We start from the raw sequence: 23,471 nt of genomic DNA on the forward strand, positions 1-23,471 counted from the left end.
ATCGCCCCGCCTTAGGTACGTGCCCTCAAGTGCCTAGTGGCAAATACGGCCCTGAGTGTTTTCAAGATTTCCTTAGCATTGCACAAGGTGCTGCAATCATTATGTGTGTAAGTGATTAAATTATCACCTGTGCAGTACAAGGAAATGCAGAAAACATGACCTGTTTGCAGCCCTCGAGGAATGCAGTTTGACACCCCTGCTGTGTAGTACATTTAGGTTAAAAAGCCTCGCTATATATAGCTACCAACTGGAGGTCGCCATTTCTCTCTGTCCAATCAGTTAGAGATAAAATGAATACAATCCTCTTATATGAACGTATACATGCGACTAGGGAAGATTTGTGGGAGGCCTTCTACCAAATTTGGAAACCGTGGATGGATCTTAACATGAACTTGAATCTTGAACAAACCTTGACTTTATCTATTTGAGACTTCATTATCCTGTGAGAGATTCTGATGACACTGGGGTTGAGCCTACGTTGGGTGGGGCGCGGGGAGGTGGGAGGCGGAACTCATAAAACGGAGCAAAGTATAATCCTGACTTGTAAATGTACTGCAGCTTACCATAAAGGAAAGTGCAGAATCTCATTTCCTTCCCCATTTTCCCTCTTTTATGTCCCCCCATGTTCTTGTCTCGTCATATCTGTATTTTCGAATTTGAGTTAATATATGTATGGTTTTTCCTCTTTGTTTAGATTTAAGCTTATTGAACTCCCTTGTAAGGGAATCTATTGTTCATTTGCTATGTTATTGAAAATAAAAAGTTATTGAAACTAAAAAGCCTCGCTATACCTCTTGATAAAGTCCTTGAGGGGTATAGTTTCCACTACATTATAAAATTCATATACGCGGAAACAGTAGCTCAGTTCCAAAATGGGGTCATTTGTGGGGGATTTTCCACTGTTTAGAAACATCAGGGGCTCTCCAATTACGACATGGCGTCCGCTCTCGTTTCCAACCATTTTTGCATTCAAAAAGTCAAAATGGTGCTTCCTTTTCTTCCAAGCCCTGCTATGAGCCTAAACAGTAGTTTTTCCCCACATATGGGGAATCGTCATACTCAGGAGAAATTGCACAACAAATTAACCCTGCGAAAGTAAAAAATTGGGGGCTAAAGCAAAATTTTTGTGAAAAAAAAAGAAGGTAAAAAGCCGAATGGAAGTGCGCATGCAAATGTACTGCCTTTTTTTTGGCTTCGACCGCAGTTGGCCAAAGCATACTGTTTAAAAGCAATATTTCTGAGCTGTGGCTGCCACAGTCACAATGCTGTGAAGTCGTCTAGGGAATTTTCATGCTACCACACCTTTCGCTGCTGCTGTTCTGGCTCGTGGACTTCCATTTTGCCTAGAGGTAATGAAACTATAGGTCTCATTGCTCTCCTGGCAGTCTAACTGCCTTTTAAAGCGGGACCAGCCAACAGCGAGTCACTCACAGCATCATCCCCGGAAATTACTTTTTGTCACCTGACCCTGGTGCCTGAGTCATAAGGAAGTGCATTCCCGCACATGCCTAGTAGGGGAAGTGGGAAAGCCGGCAAGCCACCGAAAGTGGCGATCCTGCTGGGCTCCTTTTGCTCACTCATGAAGGTCCCCTGGACCCATCGATGGTGCTTCAGGACCCTGCACCAGCTGAGGTAGTGGCAATCCCACTGCTTAAGTCAACCTGGCCAGGCCTGGAATACCGACGTCCATCTTCTTTTCTTGAGGTACGACCACTGAAAGGTTCCCCCATCAAGGACAGGTAACCAAGTAAAGGAAGGGAGAGATACCACACTTTTATTCCATAGGTTTCCTGTCCTTGAAAGACGGATTTCCATAGAAATCTTTTGGAGGGAGTTGAAGCTCCGAGTTGCCAAGCGACAGCCTCAAAATCTTAATGATTTAGAGTTGATCTGCAAAGAGGAGTGGATCAAAATTCCTCCTGACGTGCACAAACCTCATCATTAACTACAAAAAACATCTGACTGCTGTGCTTGCCAACAAGGGTTTTGCCACCAAGTATTAAGTCTTGTTTGCCAGAGGGATCAAATACTTATTTCTCACTGCAAAATGCAAATAAAGTTATATAATTTATACAATGTGATTTTCTAGATTTTATTTTTGACTAGCTGAACAGCCCGGCGCTGCCCAGGCATAACTGTGGTTAGTTATAACAAATTATAATGATTATCCTCCATTCCATAGTCCGGTGCCCATATACCCATCACACATATCCTCCATCCCATAGTCCAGTGCCCATATACCCATCATACATGTGCTCTATCCCATAGTCCCGTGCCCATATACCCATCATACAAATCCTCCATCCCATAGTCCATGTCCATTTACCCATCACACATCCTCCATCCCATAGTTCCGTGCCCATATACCCATTATGACATCTTCTTCGCCATGGCAACCAATCTGACATCGTCACCATGGCAACTTATTATATCATCGTCACCATGGCAACCATTATGAAATCACCGTCACCATTGCAACCTATTATGACATCGTCGCCATGGCAAACCATTATGACATCATCGTCGTTACACACACACATACATACTCGTTTTTATATACAGTGCCTACAAGTAGTATTCAATCCCCTGCAGATTTAGCAGGTTTAATAAGATGCAAATAAGTTAGAGCCTTCAAACTTCAAACAAGAGCAGGATTTATTAACAGATGCATAAATCTTACAAACCAAAAAGTTTTGCTGCTCAGTTAAATTTTAATAAATTTTAAACATAAAAGTGTGGGTCAATTATTATTCAACCCCTAGGTTTAATATTTTGTGGAATAACCTTTGTTTGCAATTACAGCTAATAATCGTCTTTTATAAGACCTGATCAGGCCGGCACAGGTCTCTGGAGTTATCTTGGCCCACTCCTCCATGCAGATCTTCTCCAAGTTATCTAGGTTCTTTGGGTGTCTCATGTGGACTTTAATCTTGAGCTCCTTCCACAAGTTTTCAATTGGGTTAAGGTCAGGAGACTGACTAGGCCACTGCAACACCTTGATTTTTTGCCTCTTGAACCAGGCCTTGGTTTTCTTGGCTGTGTGCTTTGGGTCGTTGTCTTGTTGGAAGATGAAATGACGACCCATCTTAAGATCCTTGATGGAGGAGCGGAGGTTCTTGGCCAAAATCTCCAGGTAGGCCATGCTATCCATCTTCCCATGGATGCGGACCAGATGGCCAGGCCCCTTGGCTGAGAAACAGCCCCACAGCATGATGCTGCCACCACCATGCTTGACTGTAGGGATGGTATTCTTGGGGTCGTATGCAGTGCCATCCAGTCTCCAAACGTCACGTGTGTGGTTGGCACCAAAGATCTCGATCTTGGTCTCATCAGACCAGAGAACCTTGAACCAGTCAGTCTCAGAGTCCTCCAAGTGATCATGAGCAAACTGTAGACGAGCCTTGACATGACGCTTTGAAAGTAAAGGTACCTTACGGGCTCGTCTGGAACGGAGACCATTGCGGTGGAGTACGTTACTTATGGTATTGACTGAAACCAATGTCCCCACTGCCATGAGATCTTCCCGGAGCTCCTTCCTTGTTGTCCTTGGGTTAGCCTTGACTCTTCGGACAAGCCTGGCCTCGGCACGGGAGGAAACTTTCAAAGGCTGTCCAGGCCGTGGAAGGCTAACAGTAGTTCCATAAGCCTTCCACTTCCGGATGATGCTCCCAACAGTGGAGACAGGTAGACCCAACTCCTTGGAAAGGGTTTTGTACCCCTTGCCAGGCTTGTGACCCTCCACGATCTTGTCTCTGATGGCCTTGGAATGCTCCTTTGTCTTTCCCATGTTGACCATGTATGAGTGCTGTTCACAAGTTTGGGGAGGGTCTTAAATAGTCAGAAAAGGCTGGAAAAAGAGATAATTAATCCAAACATGTGAAGCTCATTGTTCTTTGTGCCTGAACTACTTCTTAATACTTTAGGGGAACCAAACAGAATTCTGGTGGGTTGAGGGGTTGAATAATAAATGACCCTCTGAAAAGACTTTTCACAATTTAAAAAAAAAAAATAAACAAAGAAATACCATTCTTTTTTGCTGCAGTGCATTTCACACTTCCAGGCTGATCTACAGTCCAAATGTCACAATGCCAAGTTAATTCCAAATGTGTAAACCTGCTAAATCTGCAGGGGGTTGAATACTACTTGTAGGCACTGTATATAGATATTATCTCAATGCTAAAATTAACCTACCCCTAAAATTATAAACTATTCATGTGTTTGTCAGTGGGCAAACTTACAAAACTCAGCAAGGGATCAAAATACTTATTTCTCCCACTGTATATGTATATATAAAAAAATTAAAAAAAAGAAACAAACAAAACATCAATGCTCCATGCACTCCATAATGTTAAGTTACCTACCAGGTTTAAACACCAAAGGATCATTTTTAAACAGTTCTAAAGCTTCAGTCACGCTGTTGAACTTGTCCTTGATGTAAAACTCTTCCGGTTCCAATGGTGCATTTTTCTTGTTTTTTGCAGTATCTGGTTTCGACTTGTGCTGCTCCACTATTCTCGTTGATTCAGTATCATCCAGAGGCATTTCTGAAGATTTCTTTCCAATTTTTTTCCTAATTTTCTGGATATCCTTTTCATAATGCCTAATTCCACTTATGTGTGACACTAACAACCTGGTTGTTATTGTTACCTGGAAGAGAAATAATCACAGTTTGAGAAACCTTGTACAGCATTAAGTATTGGAATGACTGAACACAAAAACGAGTGACCAATGAAGTGGTCCTAAAATATGAGCATAATGTACTATACTGGTATGCAATCCATCTAGCAGTCTACTAACCATGCAGAACTTGTAAGTTAAAAAAAAGAAAAAACATCCTTCTAGCTCTTATCTTTTCACCTTGGAAATAAAAATCCAGAGAGATCCAGAACAATCAGGGGCGGTGGGGGAAAAGACAACAATGATGTGGATGGTGGAAGATGGCAATGATTGAGGTGGTGGAGGGGGCAATGATGGAGGTAGGGGAGAAGAGAACAATGATGTGGATGGTGGAGAGGACAATGATGGCGGTGGCAGAGGACAATGATGAGGGTGGGGGAGAAGGCAATAATTGAGTTGAGTGAGAGGACAGTGATGGAGGTGGGGAGAACAATGATGTATGTGGTGGAGAGGACAATGATGTGGATGGTGGAGAGGACAATCATGTGGGTGGTGGAGAGGACAATGATGGCGGTTGATTGGAACAATTATGGGGGTGGAGGAGAGGCCAATGATGGGGTTGTGGAGAGGACAATGATGGAGGTGGGGGAGAGGACAATGATGGCGGTTGTTTGGAACAATTATGGGGGTGGAGGAGAGGCCAATGATGGGGTTGTGGAGAGGACAATGATGGGGTGGGGGAGAGGACAATGATGGGGTGGTGGAGAGGACAATGATGGGGGTGGTGGAGAGGACAATGATGGGGTTGGGGGAGGAGGCAAGTTTCTGGATGTAAATATTATTCTGTATCTGCCCTGCACTGAAGGAGACTTGCATTGATAATGTCATCTGTAAAATCCCTTAGGCCAAATTCCGGTGATATGTCTGTGTAATGCCATATTTTTTATTGAACGACACACGGACACGTAGGGTTTTATAGGTCCATTAACACATCTTTGAAAATCAAGGATCCGAGAATGACATCCGTGAGGGTCAGAGAATGTCCTGTTCTCATTCGATTTCCAGGATCAGATTAAAACATGCTCAATGGGTCTGTAAAAGTGGGCAGCACAGATACAGGAATGTAGCCTTAGGGTATGTTCACACGTTCCTGATTTCCATCCTTTTTTTCAGGACTAAAAACCGCAGCTCTTTGCAGAAAACGCAGGTCCTTTTTTTGGTGCTTTTTTGGTGCGTTTTTTGGTGCGTTTTTTGATGCGTTTTTATGCAGTTTTCTATGCAGAGTCTGTGTGTTTTCTAGGAAGTTTTTTAGGGTTAAAATGGCTGAAAATACCCTAACCCTACCCCTACCCCTAATCCTATTCTAACCTTAGTGGAAAAAAAAAAAATTCTTAATTTTTTTATTGTCCCTACCTATGGGGGTGACAAAGGGGGGGGGGGGTGTCATTTACTATTTTTTTATTTTGATCACTGAGATATAACCTATCTCAGTGATCAAAATGCACTTTGGAACGAATCTGCCGGCCGGCAGATTCGGCGGGCGCACTGCGCATGCGCCCGCCATTTTGCAAGATGGCGGCGCCCAGGGAGAAGACGGCCGGACGGACACCGGGAGTCCCGGTAAGTATAAGGGGGGGAGATTAGGGCACGGGGGGGGGGGGGGCATCGGAGCACGGGGGGGGCATCGGAGCATGGGGGTGTGGGATCGGGGCAGCCACACTCCGCCCACGCACTTCTGCCCGCTTCCCCGCACTTCCTTCTGCAGCGGTTCGGCACCACAAACCGCAATAAAACCCGCAGATATATTTTTGATCTGCGGGTTTTACTGCGGGTTTGACCTCACAATGGAGGTCTATGGGTGCAGAACCGCTGCGGCTCCGAAAAAAGAAGTGACATGGTACTTCTTTTTTCCCGCAGCTATTCAGTGCGGCATTTTTTCTGAATTTCAGGATCGTGTGCACAGTGGTTCCTGTTTTCCATAGGGTGCATTGTACTGTACCCTGCATGGAAAACAGCTGCGGAACCGCAGCGGCAAAAACGCTGCGGTTCCGCAGAAAAAAACGCACTGTGTGAACATGGCCTTATTATATATATAGCACAGTCCCTTTGTATATAGTGTACTCACTTATTATGTATAGCACAGTCTCTTAGCATAGTGCACTCACTTATTACCATATTTTTCGGACTATAATACGCACCGGACCATAAGACTCACCCCAAATTTTCAGAAGGAAAATAGGCACAAAAAAAAATGTTCACATTCAAAAGATGAAAAAGTAGCGGCACTCACCAGTTTGCTCAAAATTGTGTCTTTAATGTATCCTCAGTCCATAATACAGATTATGCAGACACATTGCAGGTGGTTACGAGGGTGCGGGGAGTGAAGGTGGACGACGTTTTTGAGCAAACTGGTGAGTGCCGCTACTTTTTCATCTTTTGAATGTGAAGATTGTTATAACTTCTTAAGCTGAGCACCGCAATCCAGTGGCTTTTTGAAAACCGCAAGTGGTAATAATCCATGAAATAAGTAAAGGAGCATAGAGCTGTAATAGACATCCTAGTGCCATTCCACTCTCCAAGCAAGTTTCTAAAAAAAAAAATGTGTCAAATGGGGTCCGTCTTACAGTCCGAATTGAGCTTACCAGGGAAGGGATCGGCACAGGTGGAGGAGTAGTCACAGGGGTCGTGTGGTGGTCCAAGCTGGTGTGGTGGCCTCCAGAAAATCCCATCCCAAGCTGGCGCGGTGGCTCTGTGCTGTGGCAGGGGTGGCGGCTCTGTGCTGGGGCAGGGGCTCTGTGCTGGGGCTTTCTGCTGGGGCAGGGGCTTGTCCCGAGATCTGAATCTGAGCATGCGTCACCCCCGGCCCGCAGGCCATCTTTACGGAGGCCGGCACTCAACTGCCAATCACCAACAATCTTTACACTATCTCAAACAGCAGCATTACAAAATGTTTCGGTCCATACAAAAGACCTTCATCAGTTGCGTACTGAGGGTTGTGATACAAATACTATGGCCAACCACAGGATAGCACTATGGTGAATGCCAAGAGGTTAGGTTGTAGTAACATATACTAGGTAGCAGGAGGGTGGATGTCGAAAATGGCGGACACGACGCACAAAAAAAGTTACATGGAACGTTTTTTGTGCCGACGGTCCGCCAAAACACAACGCATCCATCGCACGACGGATGCGACGTGTGGCCATACGTCGCAATGCGTCGCTAATGCAAGTCTATGGAGAAAAAAACGCATCCTGCGGGCAACTTTGCAGGATGCGTTTTTCTCCAAAACGATGCATTGCGACGGATGTCACACAACGCAAGTGTGAAAGTAGCCTTAGCTATAACTGCTGACACGGTGTCCAGACCAACGGTGGACACCATGTCAGCAGCTACAACTAAGACTGCATCCACCCTCCTTTCTAACTAGTATATGTGACTACAACATAACCTCTTTACATTCACCATAGTGCTATCCTGTGGTTGGCCATAGTATTTGTATCACAACCCTCAGTACGCAACTGATGAAGGTCTTTTGTATGGACCGAAACGTTTTGTAATGCTACTGTTTGGAATAGAATAAAAATCACCAACAATCTTTACACTAAGTTGAGTGCCGGGTTCTATTTTATTCATTACGGTTTGGGAACCTACCTGAGCACCATTAGTCAGCTGTGCACACGTTTTCTTTGCACAAATGTTTCTGGAGGCCACCGCAACATGGCAGCAATGGCTGTGCGGGGGCCACTGGGCTCTGACGAAATGCCGGCGGAGCCCCCCACGGAGCACAGAGAGCCGCTACCACTACCATGGAGCACAGCCCGCTACCACCACACCACAGAGCCCCGCCGCATCTCCACATGTGTTAATTCCACATGTGTCAATTCATAGTTTTGATGCCTTCAGTGTGAATGTACAATTTTCATAGTCATGAAAATACAGAAAAATCTTTAAATGAGAAGGCGTGTCCAAACTTTTGGTCTGTACTGTAATATCTGGATCCGTTTTTTAAACATTTAACAAGTCTATGGAAAATGGATCCGTTAAGTTGCCATGCATTTTCTCCCATTTTAAACTGATGCAGTGAGCAAAAAAATGGATCCTTCTCAAATGAAAGACAAACTCGAAGACCAATTAACTGATCTGTTTTCCATAGGCTTCAATGTTAAAAATAAAATGGATCCAGTTGAAATAAAGTTTTTTTAGCCTGAAAAGAAAGTGGTCTCAATTTTTCTGTCAACGGATTGCTAATAGATCTGTTCTAATGGATGATTACTGGATATGTGAACATAGCCTTAAAGATCACTAAATAAAGCATACAGGAACAGCAGTCAGACTGCCCAGCTTGCTGTCTGCCTTACAGGGAATCCGTCAGCAGGATCTAACATTCCAAATTATTTATATACACTTGGAGCTCTTTTAAAGTCCAGCCTGAACAAGACAGGTTTCTTTCTCCGTTACTGAGAAATCAGTGTTTGAATTGATATGTAAATGAGGTTAGAGAGATTTTAGATGTGAAGCCTCTAATCACTCCAGCTCTATTCCCCGCCTAGAGCCAGCTCCTCCTGCCTGATTGTCAGCCTCTATGCTGTAGGACTTCAGCTGGCCATATAAAGGCATTCCTGGACTTATATATGAAAGAGTAACATGCACATATAGTTTGGCAACTGAAATCTTGCAGATAAATTCCCTTTAAGTCAGATGGGAAGACAGAATTACAATGGTACTTAGAAATAAGTATTATAAACTTGATGAAGGAATACAATTTTACTGAATATACCAAAGTGGATGTTATTCACCCAGCTCAGGCACCCCAGACATAATTCTTCGTGAAGAGGATTGCATTTATAGCATAATAGCGGTCGCCATTTTGTACAGTAAAGTACTTTTAGCCCAGGTTCAATACGTATACACTGTGTGCAGAATTATTAGGCAAGTTGTATTTTGATCACATGACACTTTTTATACATGCTGTCCTACTCCAAGCTGTTCAGGCTTGAGAGCCAACTACCAATTAAGTAAATCAGGTGATGTGCATCTCTGTAATGAGGAGGGGTGTTGACTAATGACATCAAAATCCTATATAAGGTGTGCTTAATTATTAGTCAACTTCCTTTCCTTTGGCAAAATGGGTCAGAAGAAAGATTTTACGGGCTCTGAAAAGTCCAAAATTGTGAGATGTCTTGCAGAGGGATGCAGCAGTCTTGAAATTGCCAAACTTTTGAAGCTTGATCACCGAACAATCAAGCGTTTCATGGCAAATAGCCAACAGGGTCGCAAGAAGCTTGTTGGGCAAAAAAGGCGCAAAATAACTGCCCATGAATTGAGGAAAATCAAGCGTGAAGCTGCCAAGATGCCATTTGCCACCCGTTTTGCCATATTTCAGAGCTGAAACGTTACTGGAGTAACAAAAAGCACAAGGTGTGCGATATTCAGGGACATGGCCAAGGTAAGGAAGGCTGAAAAACGACCACCTTTGAACAAGAAATATAAGATAAAACGTCAAGACTGGGCCAAGAAATATCTTAAGACTGACTTTTCAAAGGTTTTATGGACTGATGAAATGAGAGTGACTCTTGATGGTCCGGATGAATGGGCCAGAGGCTGGATCAGTAAAGGGCAGAGAGCTCCACTCCGACTCAGACGCCAGCAAGGTGGAGGTGGGGTACTGGTATGGGCTGGTATCATCAAAGATGAACTTGTGGGACCTTTTTGGGTTGAGGATGGAGTGAAGCTCAACTCCCAGACCTACTGCCAGTTTCTGGAAGACAACTTCTTCAAGCAGTGGTACAGGAAGAAGTCGGTATCGTTCAAGAAAAACATGATTTTCATGCAGGACAATGCTCCATCACGTGCTTCCAACTTCTCCCAATTTTGGGGGGTTTTGTTTTTGCATGTCAGAAATGTTTATTTCTAAATTTTGTGCAGTTATATTGGTTTACCTGGTGAAAATAAACAAGTGAGATGGAAATATATTTGGTTTTTATTAAGTTGCCTAATAATTCTGCTCAGTAATAGTTACCTGCACAAACAGATATCCTCCTAAGATAGCCAAATCTAAAAAAAAAAAACCACTCCAACTTCCAAAAATATTAAGCTTTGATATTTATGAGTCTTTTGGGTTGATTGAGAACATAGTTGTTGATCAATAATAAAAATAATCCTCTAAAATACAACTTGCCTAATAATTCTGCACACAGTGTATATTGTAAAAAACAAGTGAAACATAACCAGTTATTTTCTTGATGCTCATCTGAGTAATCTTATTTTTTTTTTAAAACGATAATATAGTTCTAGATATGTGGACCTTTTTGTTTAGTGATAAATTTTATGGTCCTTATCAAGGGGGTGTGGCTCACAGGGTAATTATGCAGAGCAGCAAAGACACACCCAAGAAAATAATGTGAGCCACGGTCCCTTGATAAAGACCATAAAAATTAGCACTTCGTAAAAAGGGCCCACGTTTCTGCAAAAGTATTGTGGATTTTATAAAGTATAAAAATAGAATACTTGAGCACAGTGAAAATAAAAATAAAAGCAAAAACTGGCCATTTATGACCCGGCCCTCATTAACTTGAGGAAGCCAATGTTATAAACAATTCAAGTTCTCCAACAAAGAGGGAGAACTACCTCTCTCTAAATCATGAGCCAGAAAAGGACAACTGCAAGCCTCCTGGCAGGTATCAGTGGGCAAGAAGCCCTGCCAATGAGGTCAGAATACTTTAAAATGGGTATTCCCATCTCCAAGATCCTACTACATCCCTAATATGTAGTAGGTGTAAGAATGATAATATTAACAACTACCTCGTAATAGAAATGTATAGTTTTTCTGATTTGCTATGTATCTTTCCTCTTGTGGAGGCATCGCAGGAACTTAAGTAACCACTAGCAACTATCTGTCAATCAGTGGACGTAACCATGGATACCCAAGGTCCCGCAATACCTGCACATGAGGAAAGAAACATACTGAATCAGAAAAACTATACTACATTTCTAATTGGAGGCATTTGCTAAAATTACTATTATTACACCCAGGGCCGTATTTGACCTTCATGCTGACCTAGGTACTTCATGGTCGCGCCCCTTACTGACGTCACACACTGAGTCTGTGCACACGACATCTATTTAAGGTATATCTACTCTGTAAAATGCTTTAACCCCTTTCTGCCATCCGACGAACTATTCCGTCCATGTGGGGTGGGCCTTAATTCCCATGGACGGAATAGTACGTCCAGGGCGATCGGCCGCGCTCACGGGGGGACCGCGGTCGGGTGTCAGCTGCCTATCGCAGCTGACATCCGGCACTATGTGCCAGGAGCGGTCATGGACCGCCCCCGTCACATTAACCCCCGGCACACCGCGATCAAACATGATCGCGGTGTGCCGGCGGTGCAGGGAAGCATCGCGCAGGGAGGGGGCTCCCTGCAGGCTTCCCTGAGACTCCTGCAGCAACGCGATGTGATCGCGTTGCTACGAGGGTCTCCTTACCTCCCTCCCTGTAGCAGGCCCGGATCCTGGCCGCGGCATCTGGGTCCTGCAGGGAGGGAGGTGGCTTACCAAGTGCCTGCTCAGAGCAGGAGCTTGGTAAGCCTGCACTGCTCTCAGACAGATCGGTGATGTCCCCCCTGGGACAAAGTAAAAAAAAAAAATTTCCACATGAGTAAAAAATAATATAAAAAAAATTCCTAAATAATGAAAAAAAAAATATTCCCATAAATACAATTCTTTATCTAAATATAAAAAAACAAACAATAAAAGTTCACATATTTAGTATCGCCGCGTCCGTAACGACCCAACCTATAAAACTGTCCTACTAGTTAACCCCTTCAGTAAACACAGTAAGAGAAAATAAAAAAAACGAGGCAAAAAACAACGCTTTATTATCATACCGCCGAACAAAAAGTGGAATAACACGCGATCAAAAAGACAGATATAAATAACCATGGTACCGCTGAAAGCGTCATCTTGTCCCGCAAAAAACGAGCTGCCATACAGCATCATCAGCAAAAAAATAAAAAAGTTATAGTCCTCAGAATAAAGCGATGCAAAATAATTATTTTTTTTCTATAAAATAGTTTTTATCTTATAAAAGCGCCAAACATAAAAAAATGATATAAATGAGGTATCGCTATAATCGTACTGACCCGAAGAATAAAACTGCTTTATCAATTTTACCAAATGCGGAACGGTATAAACGCCTCCCCCAAAAGAAATTCATGAATAGCTGGTTTTTGGTCATTCTGCCTCACAAAAATCGGAATAAAAAGCGATCAAAAAATGTCACGTGCCCGAAAATGTTACCAATAAAAACGTCAACTCGTCCCGCAAAAAACAAGACCTCACATGACACTGTGGACCAAAATATGGAAAAATTATAGCTCTCAAAATGTGGTAACGCAAAAAATATTTTTTTGCAATAAAAAGCGTCTTTCAGTGTGTGACAGCTGCCAATCATAAAAATCCGCTAAAAAAACCCGCTATAAAAGTAAATAAAACCCCCCTTCATCACCCCCTTAGTTAGGGAAAAAAAAAAAAAAAAAAAAAATGTATTTATTTACATTTTCCCATTAGGGCTAGGGTTAGGGTTGGGGCTAGGGTTAGGGATATGGTTAGGGCCAGGGTTAGGGTTGGGGCTAGGGTTAGGGCTAGGGTTGGGGCTAGGGTTAAGGCTACAGTTAGGGTTGGGGCTAAAGTTAGGGTTAGGATTACATTTACGGTTTGGAATAGGGTTGGGATTAGGGTTAGGGGTGTGGTTAGGGTTACTGTTAGGATTAGGGTTAGGGGTGTGTTTGGATTAAGGTTTCAGTTATAATTGGGGGGTTTCCACTGTTTAGGCACATCAGGGGCTCTCCAAACGCGACATGGCGTCCGATCTCAATTCCAGCCAATTCTGCGTTGAAAAAGTAAAACAGTGCTCCTTCCCTTCCGAGCTCTCCTGTGCACCCAAACAGGGGTTTACCCCAACATATGGGGTATCAGCGTACTCAGGACAAATTGGACAACAACTTTTGGGGTCCAATTTCTCCTGTTACCCTTGGGAAAATACAAAACTGGGGGCTAAAAAATAATTTTTGTGGGAAAAAAAAAGATTTTTTATTTTCACGGCTCTGCGTTATAAACTGTAGTGAAACACTTGGGGGCTCAAAGTTCTCACAAAACATCTAGATGAGTTTCTTGGGGGTCTAGTTTCCAATATGGGGTCACTTGTGGGGGGTTTCTACTGTTTAGGTACATTAGGGGCTCTGCAAACGCAATGTGATGCCTGCAGACCATTCCATCTAAGTGTGCATTCCAAATGGCGCTCCTTCCCTTCCGAGCCCTCCCATGCGCCCAAATGGTGGTTTCCCTCCACATATCGGGTATCAGCGCACTCAGGACAAATTGGACAACAACTTTTGGGGTCCAATTTCTCCTGTTACCCTTGGGAAAATACAAAACCGGGGGCTAAAAAATAATTTTTGTGGGAAAAATTTTTTGTTTTATTTTTACGGCTCTGCATTATAAACTTCTGTGAATCCCTTGGTGGGTCAAAGTGCTCACCACACATCTAGATACGTTCCTTAGGGGGTCTACTTTCCAAAATGGTGTCACTTGTGGGGGGTTTCAATGTTTAGGCACATCAGTGGCTCTCCAAACGCAACATGGCATCCCATCTCAATTCCAGTCAATTTTGCATTGAAAAGTCAAATGGCGCTCTTTCCCTTCCGAGCTCTCCCATGCGCCCAAACAGTGGTTTACTCCCACATATGGGGTATCAGCGTACTCAGGACAAATTGTACAACAACGTTTGGGGTCCATTTTCTCCTGGTACCCTTGGTAAAATAAAACAAATTGGAGCTGAAGTAAATTTTTTTGTGAAAAAAAGTTAAATGTTAATTTTTATTTAAACATTCCAAAAATTCCTGTAAAACACCTGATGGGTTAATAAACTTCTTGAATGTGGTTTTGAGCACCTTGAGGGGTGCAGTTTTTAGAATGGTGTCACACTTGGGTATTTTCTATCATATAGACCCCTCAAAATGACTTCAAATGAGATGTGGTCCCTAAAATAAAATGGTGTTGGAAAAATGAGAAATTGCTGGTCAACTTTTAACCCTTATAACTCCCTAACAAAAAAAAATTTTGGTTCCAAAATTGTGCTGATGTAAAGTAGACATGTGGTAAATGTTACTTATTAAGTATTTTGTGTGACATATCTCTGTGATTTAATTGCATAAGAATTCAAAGTTGGAAAATTGCGAAATTTTTCAAAATTTTCGCAAAATTTCCGTTTTTTTTCACAAATAAACGTAGGTTTCAAAGTCATCAAGAGATTAAAATAGGTGACCTAACCATTGGTTCATTGAGGAGAGGCCCAGTGATATAGAGACATGCTGTCTGCTCATTCACCCCTCCTCTTTACTGAAGGCGTTCACAGGGCAGCCAAAAGCAGGCAGGTCGCAGGCTTCAGAGCGAGCCTGCAGCTACATTGTGTGCACCCACACTGACACTTGGAGTGCGCTGCTGCACTCATCCAGTTATTCTGGTTTCAGACTTGCATGTTTTTTCAAATCAGGCAAAATCAGTTTTTTCAGCCAAATCCTGATCCTTTCAGAATCCAGTTTTTGCCCATTCACTTTAATGGTGTCAGGTAGAATCCAGTTACTTCAGGTTGCTCCCTGACACCATTAAAGTGAATGGACAAAAAAAATGGTTCCTGAAAGGATCAGGATTTGGCTGAAAAACCTGATTTTGTCTGACTTGAAAAAAAGACAAGTGTGAAACCAGCCTCAGTGACTTGCAAGCTGATTTAAGACAGCACTCACTTTTACTAATGGAGCGCTGACAATAAAGACAAGCTTTAGTATACAAATACGAGTGCTGCCAAACACCCTCATTTGCATATTACATCAAGTAGATTTAACTTTATAGCGCCAATAAAAACTATTCTATAGGAATATGCCCCCTAATCCCCATTCTAAAGCGTCAGCCTCCCCCAATTCCCCAGCCTGCATAGCACCAGCCTCCCCTGTCACCAGTATATAGCAGCAGCCTCCCCTGTTCACCAGTATACTGCAACACCAGCCTCCCCTGTTCACCAGTATACAGCACAGCCTCCCGTCACCAGTCTCCCCTATTCACAGTATACAGCACAGCCTCCCTGTTCACCAGTATACAGCAAAGCCTTCCCTGTTCACCAGTATACAGCACAGCCTCCCCTGTTCACCAGTATACAGCACAGCCTCTCCTGTCAGCAGTCTCCCCTGTTCACCAGTATACAGCACAGCCTCACCTGCCACCAGTCTCCCCTGTTCACTAGTATACAGCACAGCCTCCCCTGTCACCAGTCTCCCATGTTCACCAGTATACAGCACAGCCTCCCCTGTTCACCAGTATACGGCACAGCCTCCCGTCACCAGCCTCCTCTCACCAGTATACAGCACAGCCTTCCGTCACCAGCCTCCGCTCACCAGTATACAGCAGCCTCGCCTGTCACCACTCATCTCACCTGTATACAGCAGCAGCCTCCCGTCACCAGCCTCCTCTCACCAGTATACAACAGCAGCCTCCCCTGTCATGAGCCTCCTCTCACCAGTATACAGCAGCAGTCTCGCCTGTCACCAGCCTCCTCTCACCAGTATACAGCACAGCCTCCCCTGTCACCAGCCTCCTCTCACCAGTATACAGCAGCAGCCTCCCGTCACAGCCTCCTCTCTCCATTATACACCTTCCCTGTCACCAGCCTCCTCTGAACCAGTATACAGCAGCAACCACCAGCATACAGCACAGCCTCCCGTCACCAGCCTCCTCTCACCAGTATACAGCAGCCTCCCCTGTCACCAGCCTCCTCTCACCAGTATATAGCAGCTTCTCTTGTCACCAGCCTCCTTCAGCTCTATGAGCGCTCACCTGCTCCTGTGTCCTCCTCCCATGTCGTCTTCCTCCTCCTCTGCTGTGATGTCTGCAGTGAAAGATGATCTCATCCTCCTCACATGCACAGACGCTGCAGCACCTCGGATGCAGGGACATCTCGGACCCCGGAAATTGCTGCGCCACTACTTCCTGGGTTAGTCAGATCCCTGCATCAAGGTGAATATGGAGGTGCGCCCCCCCCCCCCCCCCCTCCTCCAAAAAAACACAACAAATTTCCTGGAATGTCTAATGGAGAGGAGGAGAGGTTAAAAAAAATTTAAATAAAATTTTCTTCCCAGTCTTGGTGCCTTTCCCTGCAGCCCGGCGCCCTAGGCATGTGCCCTCCAGTGCCTAGTGGCAAATACGGCCCTGATTACACTTACTACTAGTGTTGAGCATTCCGATACCGCAAGTATCGGGTATCGGCCGATACTTGCGGTATCGGAATTCCGATACCGAGATCCGATACTTTTGTGGTATCGGGTATCGGTTCCATAGGGATGTGTAAAATAAAGAATTAAAATAAAAAATATTGATATATTCACCTCTCCGGCGGCCGCTGGACATCACGCTTGTAACCGGCAGGCTTCTTGGTTTAAAATGAGCGCCTTTAGGACCTGCTAATGACGTCGCGGCTTCTGATTGGTCGCGTGCCGCCCATGTGACCGCCACGCGACCAATCAGAAGCCGCGACGTCATTCTCAGGCACTAAACTCCTAATTCTAGGAATTAAGGACCTGCGAATGACGTTGCGGCTTCTGATTGGTCGCGTGGCGGTCACATGAGCGGCACGCGACCAATCAGAAGCCGTGACGTCATTCGCACGTCCTAAAGGCGCTCATTTTAAACAAAGAAGCCTGCCGGTTACCAGCGTGATGTCCAGGGGCCGCCGGAGAGGTGAATAGGAAGGTGACGGGCACAAGGGGGCATTCTTTGCGTCTGGAGGAGAGAAGGTTTTTCCACCAACATAGAAGAGGATTCTTTACTGTTAGGGCAGTGAGAATCTGGAATTGCTTGCCTGAGGAGGTGGTGATGGCGAACTCAGTCGAGGGGTTCAAGAGAGGCCTGGATGTCTTCCTGGAGCAGAACAATATTGTATCATACAATTATTAGGTTCTGTAGAAGGACGTAGATCTGGGGATTTATTATGATGGAATATAGGCTGAACTGGATGGACAAATGTCTTTTTTCGGCCTTACTAACTATGTTACTATGTTACTATATATCAATATTTTTTATTTTAATTCTTTATTTTACACATCCCTATGGATCCCAGGGCCTGAAGGAGAGTTTCCTCTCCTTCAGACCCTGGGAACCATGAGAATACCTTCCGATACTTGGTGTCCCATTGACTTGTATTGGTATCGGATATCGGTATCGGCGATATCTGATATTTTTCGGGTATCGGCCGATACTATCCGATACCGATACTTTCAAGTATCGGACGGTATCGCTCAACACTACTTACTACATTTTGGGACAGGATCTTGGAGATGGGAAAACCCCTTTAATGTTAATCTAAGCAAATACTATAACTGGACTGCGGGAGGAGAGCAGCCTCTTTGTGTACAGAGATTAAAAACATGGGGACTTTTTTTGTCACCGTAACACAAACCTTTTGGCAAATTATCACTGAAGGAATTAACACCACATTGCTCTGTTTCTAATTTTCTAAACTGTAAAGGAATACTCATATTGGCACCGTCCACACCTTTTCACCTTCAAACTCCTTTTCTGGAAACTCCGGTACGTACTTCTGCACTGGTGCATCTAGATCTAGACGTCCCTCCTGCCACAGTTTGGCCAGTGCTGCCATAGTAAAGGATTTGCTAATACTGGCCACACGCATGACACTGTCTGGTGAACATGGAATCCGGTTCTCCACATCAGCAAACCCAAGTCCTATAGAAAAGAAGCACAACATTCAAGCAGGGCTGTGCAGTAGGAGTCGTGGAGTCAGAGTTAGTTTTGGTCGGAGTCGGAGTCGGAAGAAATGTACCGACTCCGACTCCAGCTTTAAAAAAAATGTATTAATATTTCATAATTGAACTTTCATATGAATTTTATAAATGTTACTCAAATATATATGTTCTATCAAACTATGAACAACAGTGATAAGCAGTTCTGCTAGAGATAGACATTGCTTACTTCTTGTGTGTCACTGTTCTCCACTGCCCTTATCTAATCTTATACTTGGTTAACCTCATGCTGCCCCAACCCCCCTACTTACAATGTATGAAACTGAAAGTGAAAATGAAAATCAAAGAACACAGCCAGTACATTTCAGCAGAATTTTTCATGTGCACTAAAAGAAATTGAGAAATTTGACCGTTCATCAAAAATAACAGTGCAACAAGCGATTCCTCTGTATCCTGACATTGTCAGAGATGTTGCCCGAGTGGTTACTGCTTTGCCACCAACCCAAGTTAGTGTAGAGAGGTTGTTCTCTGCTCTCAAAATAATTAGATCAGATTTGAGGGCATCCATGAAGGAGGATCTGACAGAGGCAATACTTTTTTCTGAGGACAAATTTATAGATTTCTTCTTATTAACTGCATAACAGTGTTTATTGCATATTTAATTACAAGAGTTTAGAAAAGTTTATAAAAGTTATTTGCTATATTCTAACTGTATTCTAATAAATATAGTTTTTGCTCTAAGTGGTCTGATTACTTATATGATGGTGAGAAACTGAATAAGCACGATGTTAATATTTGACAACAGTAAATTTATTGTTACGAATTGGCCATTTATGAAGGAGTCGGAGTCGGGGCCGGAGTCAGAGCATGATAAAATCCAGGAGTCGGAGTCGCAACTGTGGCTTACCGACTCCACAGCCCTGCATTCAAGACTGCTTAAGTTATTATATGGATTTAGCACATAATTTGAATGCCATCCCTGTAAAATCTTAAAGCGATCTTAAGTCCTCTACAGCCCTTTATTATATTCTTGCAAACAAGTTATTAATATTCCTACACATTTACAATAATCTATGCAGTGTGGGCAGAACGGTGGCTCAATGGTTTACACAGCAGCCTTGCAATGATAGGGCCCTGGGTTCAAATCCCACAAAGGACACAATGCATAATCATTTATTCACCCACTACTGTTGTAAACACTGACCAAATACTGACCGTGTGAACATGGCCTTATTCAGGAAGATGCTCCCCCAAAGGGATGTACTGGTACGTCATGGTGATCATGACCGGCGCAATCACTGCAGAAGCACTGCTTAACTGGCCGCGAAGCTCCTGCAGGAACAGCCAGGGCAAGCACCGACCCTGGCTGTTTGATCTACCATATGCCATTATCAATAGTTACCGTGGATTTAAGATTGTGCTCCCTCTCTCAATAAATCAGCCTACTTAAAATGAATAACCACTGGGTCAGCCATGTATGGCGGCTTGATAGACCCTAGGTTCTGCCATAAATAGGGTCTAACCTACCTTCTGTCAGTACCACATTGACAGGTCTCATACACTGCAATATGCAAGTTTTGAAGAGGATTGCAACGCTGATAAAAATAACAAATCCCATAGAGGGACTTCGTAAAGGAAAAATGTTAGGAAAATAATGCATTTTTATGTAAAACAACAACCATATTTTGCCATCTCTATGTCTGGACCTACCCAATCTAAATGTTATTGAATAAAAAAAATATTGCAGCTTAAACTTTTAACTCTTCTAACATCCTAACGAGAATGAGACTTTAAAAATGATGGTGCAATAAAGTAGACATGTGCTAAATGTTATTTAATTGCTATTCTGTGAAACTATATGCTACCAAGGCGTAAAATTTCAAAGTTTGAAAATTGTTATTACCACAACGTGACATATATCAGATACAAATTTTAGACCTGACCAGGAGGGTGAAAACAGACTTCAGTGGAAAGGGGTTAAAAGCCCACGTGGACAACCTCATGCTTGCTCTTAGTTATTACTGCTACTATATTTTGCTGTCAAGCAAACTTTGGGTAAAAATGGTGTGTTTTTAATGCATTCATATATGGATTTGCATTTTAACAGATTTCTCTATTGCCTTTTAATTTAGAAGTCAGGTTTCTGATTAGTGATGTTGTGCGGGTCCTAATTCTCTAACCTGCCCGTTTGCCTGTAGATTTTTTTTTTTTTTAAATCAAAACGTTTTCATTCAGCAGAAACAGTTCTTACAAATTAGATGGTACAGAAATTACAGCAAAGTAAGAAATCCAGCAACAGCAATTACAAGATTCCAGGATTTTTTTTACTCATTTGAATGTGCATACATTGACAAAATTCTATTGTAATCAAAATAAATAGTTATAGTCCCAAGTGGGAAGGTCAGAAACCAAAGAAAAAAATAGGATAAGCTGTAGGTATTAACATAAACAGAGAGAATCAATCCTCCCAGCACCCAGGTTGTACAGATGAGTATAGAGTTGTGCTCAAAAGTTTACATAGCCTGGCAGAATTTTTGCTTTCTTGGCCTTTTTTCAGAGAATATGAATGATAACACCAAAACTTTTTCTCCACTCATGGTTAGTGGTTGGGTGAAGCCATTTATTGTCAAACTACTGCGGTTTCTTTTTTTAAATCATAATGTCAACCCAAAACATCCAAATGACCTGGATCCAGTGGCGTAACTACCGCGGTCGCAGCGGTCGCCAGTGCGACCGGGCCCGGCAGGTCAGGGGCCCGGGCCCGGCAGGCAGGCACGGACTGGCAGTGCCTCCCCCCGCTCCAGGGCCTCCCCCCCCTTCCCCGCCGCCGCCGCCGCTGCCTTGAATACTCACCCTGCTCCAGCGATGGTCTCGGCGTCTGCACTGCAGCTCGTTCCTGCTTGAGCGGTCACGTGACACCGCTCATTAAAATCATGAATATGCGCATATTCATGATCTTAATGAACGGTGTCACATGACCGCTCAAGCAGGAAGAAGGTGCTGCGCCGGCGCCGCCGTCTGGAGTCGGGACAGAGTGCGAGGGATGTCGGCACGGCCGTGCAGTGGGAAGACAGGTGAGTATGAGGGACGGGGGGACGGGGGAACGGGGGAACGGGGGGGGGATGAAGGAGGACATAAGCCGGCGCGCCGAGCAGGAGCGGAGAGCTAAGCCTGCATACAGGGGGGAATATGAGCCATGCAGGGGGGAATATGAGCCATGCAGGGGGGGATATGAGCCATGCAGGGGGGGATATGAGCCATGCAGGGGGGAATATGAGCCATGCAGGGGGGAATATGAGCCATGCAGGGGGGAATATGAGCCATGCATACAGGAGGGGTAATATGAGCTATGTATATGGGATAGGAGGGAGATGAGCCATGCATACAGGAGGGGGGTCATTATACAGTATTGAGCATCATGTGTGGCCGTTATACAGTATGCAGCATCATGCGTGGCCATTATACAGTATGGAGCATCATGTGTGGTGGCCGTTATACAGTATTGAGCATCATGTGTGGCCATTATTCTATGAGGGTTACATTGAGTTGTATGGCAGGGCTGCAGGGGGGGGGCCCCATTTGGAAGTTCGCACCGGGGCCCCTAACTTTGTAGTTACGCCACTGCCTGGATCAAAAGTTCACATACCCCATTTCTTAATAACGTGTATTGCCCCCTCTAACATCAATGACAGCTTGAAGTCTTTTGTGGTAGTTGTGGATGAGGTTCTTTATTTTCTCAGATGGCAAAGCTCCCCACTCTTCTTGGCAAAAAGCCTCCAGTTCCTGTAAATTCCTGGGCTGTCTAGCATGAACTGCATGCTTGAGATCTCCCCAGAGTAGCTCAATGATACTGAGGTCAGGAGACTGAGATGGCCACTCCGGAATATTCGATTTGTTCTGCTGTAGCCAATGACAGGTCAACTTGGCCTTGTGTTTTGGATCGTTGTCATGTTGGAACGTCCAAGTACGTATCATACACAGCTTCCGGGCTGATGATTGCAAATTTGCCTCCAGTATTTGCTGATAACGTGCTGCATCTTTCCTTCAACTTTGACCAAGTTTCCTGTGCCTTTGTAGCTCACATATCCCCAAAACATCAGCGACCCACCTCCATGCTTTACAGTAGGAATGGTGTTCCTTTTATCATAGGCCCTGTTGACCTCTCTCCAAACGTTTATGGTTGTGGACAAAAAGTTCAATTTTAACCCTATCATTTCAAATTACCTTGTTCCAGAAGTTTTGAGCCTTGTCTCAGTGCTGTTTTGCATATTGCAGGCGAGATACTTTGTGGCATTTGCGCAGTAATGGCTTTCTTATGGCGACTCAACCATGCAGACCATTTTTCTTCAAGTGCCTCCTTATTGTGCATCTTGAAACAGCCACTCTGCTAGTTTTTAGAGATAGTCTAGTATTTCAGATGATGTTATTTGTGGGTTTTTCTTTGCATCCCAAACAATTTTCCTGGCAGTTGTGGACGACATTTTTTGTTGATCTACCTGACAGTGGTTTTGTTTTTACAGAGCCCCTGATTTTCCATTTGTTAATCACAGTTTGAACGCAGCTGACTGGCCTTATCAATTCCTTGAATATCCTTTTGTATCCCATTTTGTTTTATACAATTTAACTACCTTTTCCCGGAGATCCGTTGACAATTCTTTTGCTTTCTTCATGACTCACAATCCAGAAATGTCAGTGGCTGGATGAAAGATACAAGAGTCTGTCTGGATCCCAGAAACTCACTTAGCTTTTATGCACACACACTGATTACAAGCAAACAGATCTCAGGTGAGGATGTTACCTTTAGTAGCCATTCAAACCCATTTGTGTCAATTTCTGTGCATGTTATCAGGCCCAAATCACCAGGGTATGTAAACTTTTGATCAGGGTCATTTGGATGTTTTGGGTTGTCATTGTGATTTAAAAAGAGAACACATTTTTATACTTCCTTTTTCTTGTTGGTATGGTTATAGTCCCTGGAAGTGCTGTTGATATAGACAGGTTCCTTTTTGGATACATTATAATACATGGACCACATACATATCAAAA

General features: G+C 43.8%; 1 protein-coding gene across 1 annotated transcript in view; it reads right to left on the reverse strand.

The window, feature by feature from the left end:
* Positions 1-23,471, reverse strand: part of LACTB (lactamase beta) — a 101,765-nt gene that overhangs the window by 70,153 nt on the left and 8,141 nt on the right. The window contains exons 3-4 of the mRNA XM_069765579.1: positions 18,218-18,408; positions 4,362-4,647 (exon numbers count right to left, since the gene is read on the reverse strand). Coding sequence (XP_069621680.1) covers positions 4,362-4,647; positions 18,218-18,408 — 477 coding nt within the window. The remainder of the gene's footprint in view (positions 1-4,361; positions 4,648-18,217; positions 18,409-23,471) is intronic.

Source organism: Ranitomeya imitator, chromosome 4 (assembly GCF_032444005.1).
Source record: "Ranitomeya imitator isolate aRanImi1 chromosome 4, aRanImi1.pri, whole genome shotgun sequence".
Taxonomy (NCBI): domain Eukaryota; kingdom Metazoa; phylum Chordata; class Amphibia; order Anura; family Dendrobatidae; genus Ranitomeya; species Ranitomeya imitator.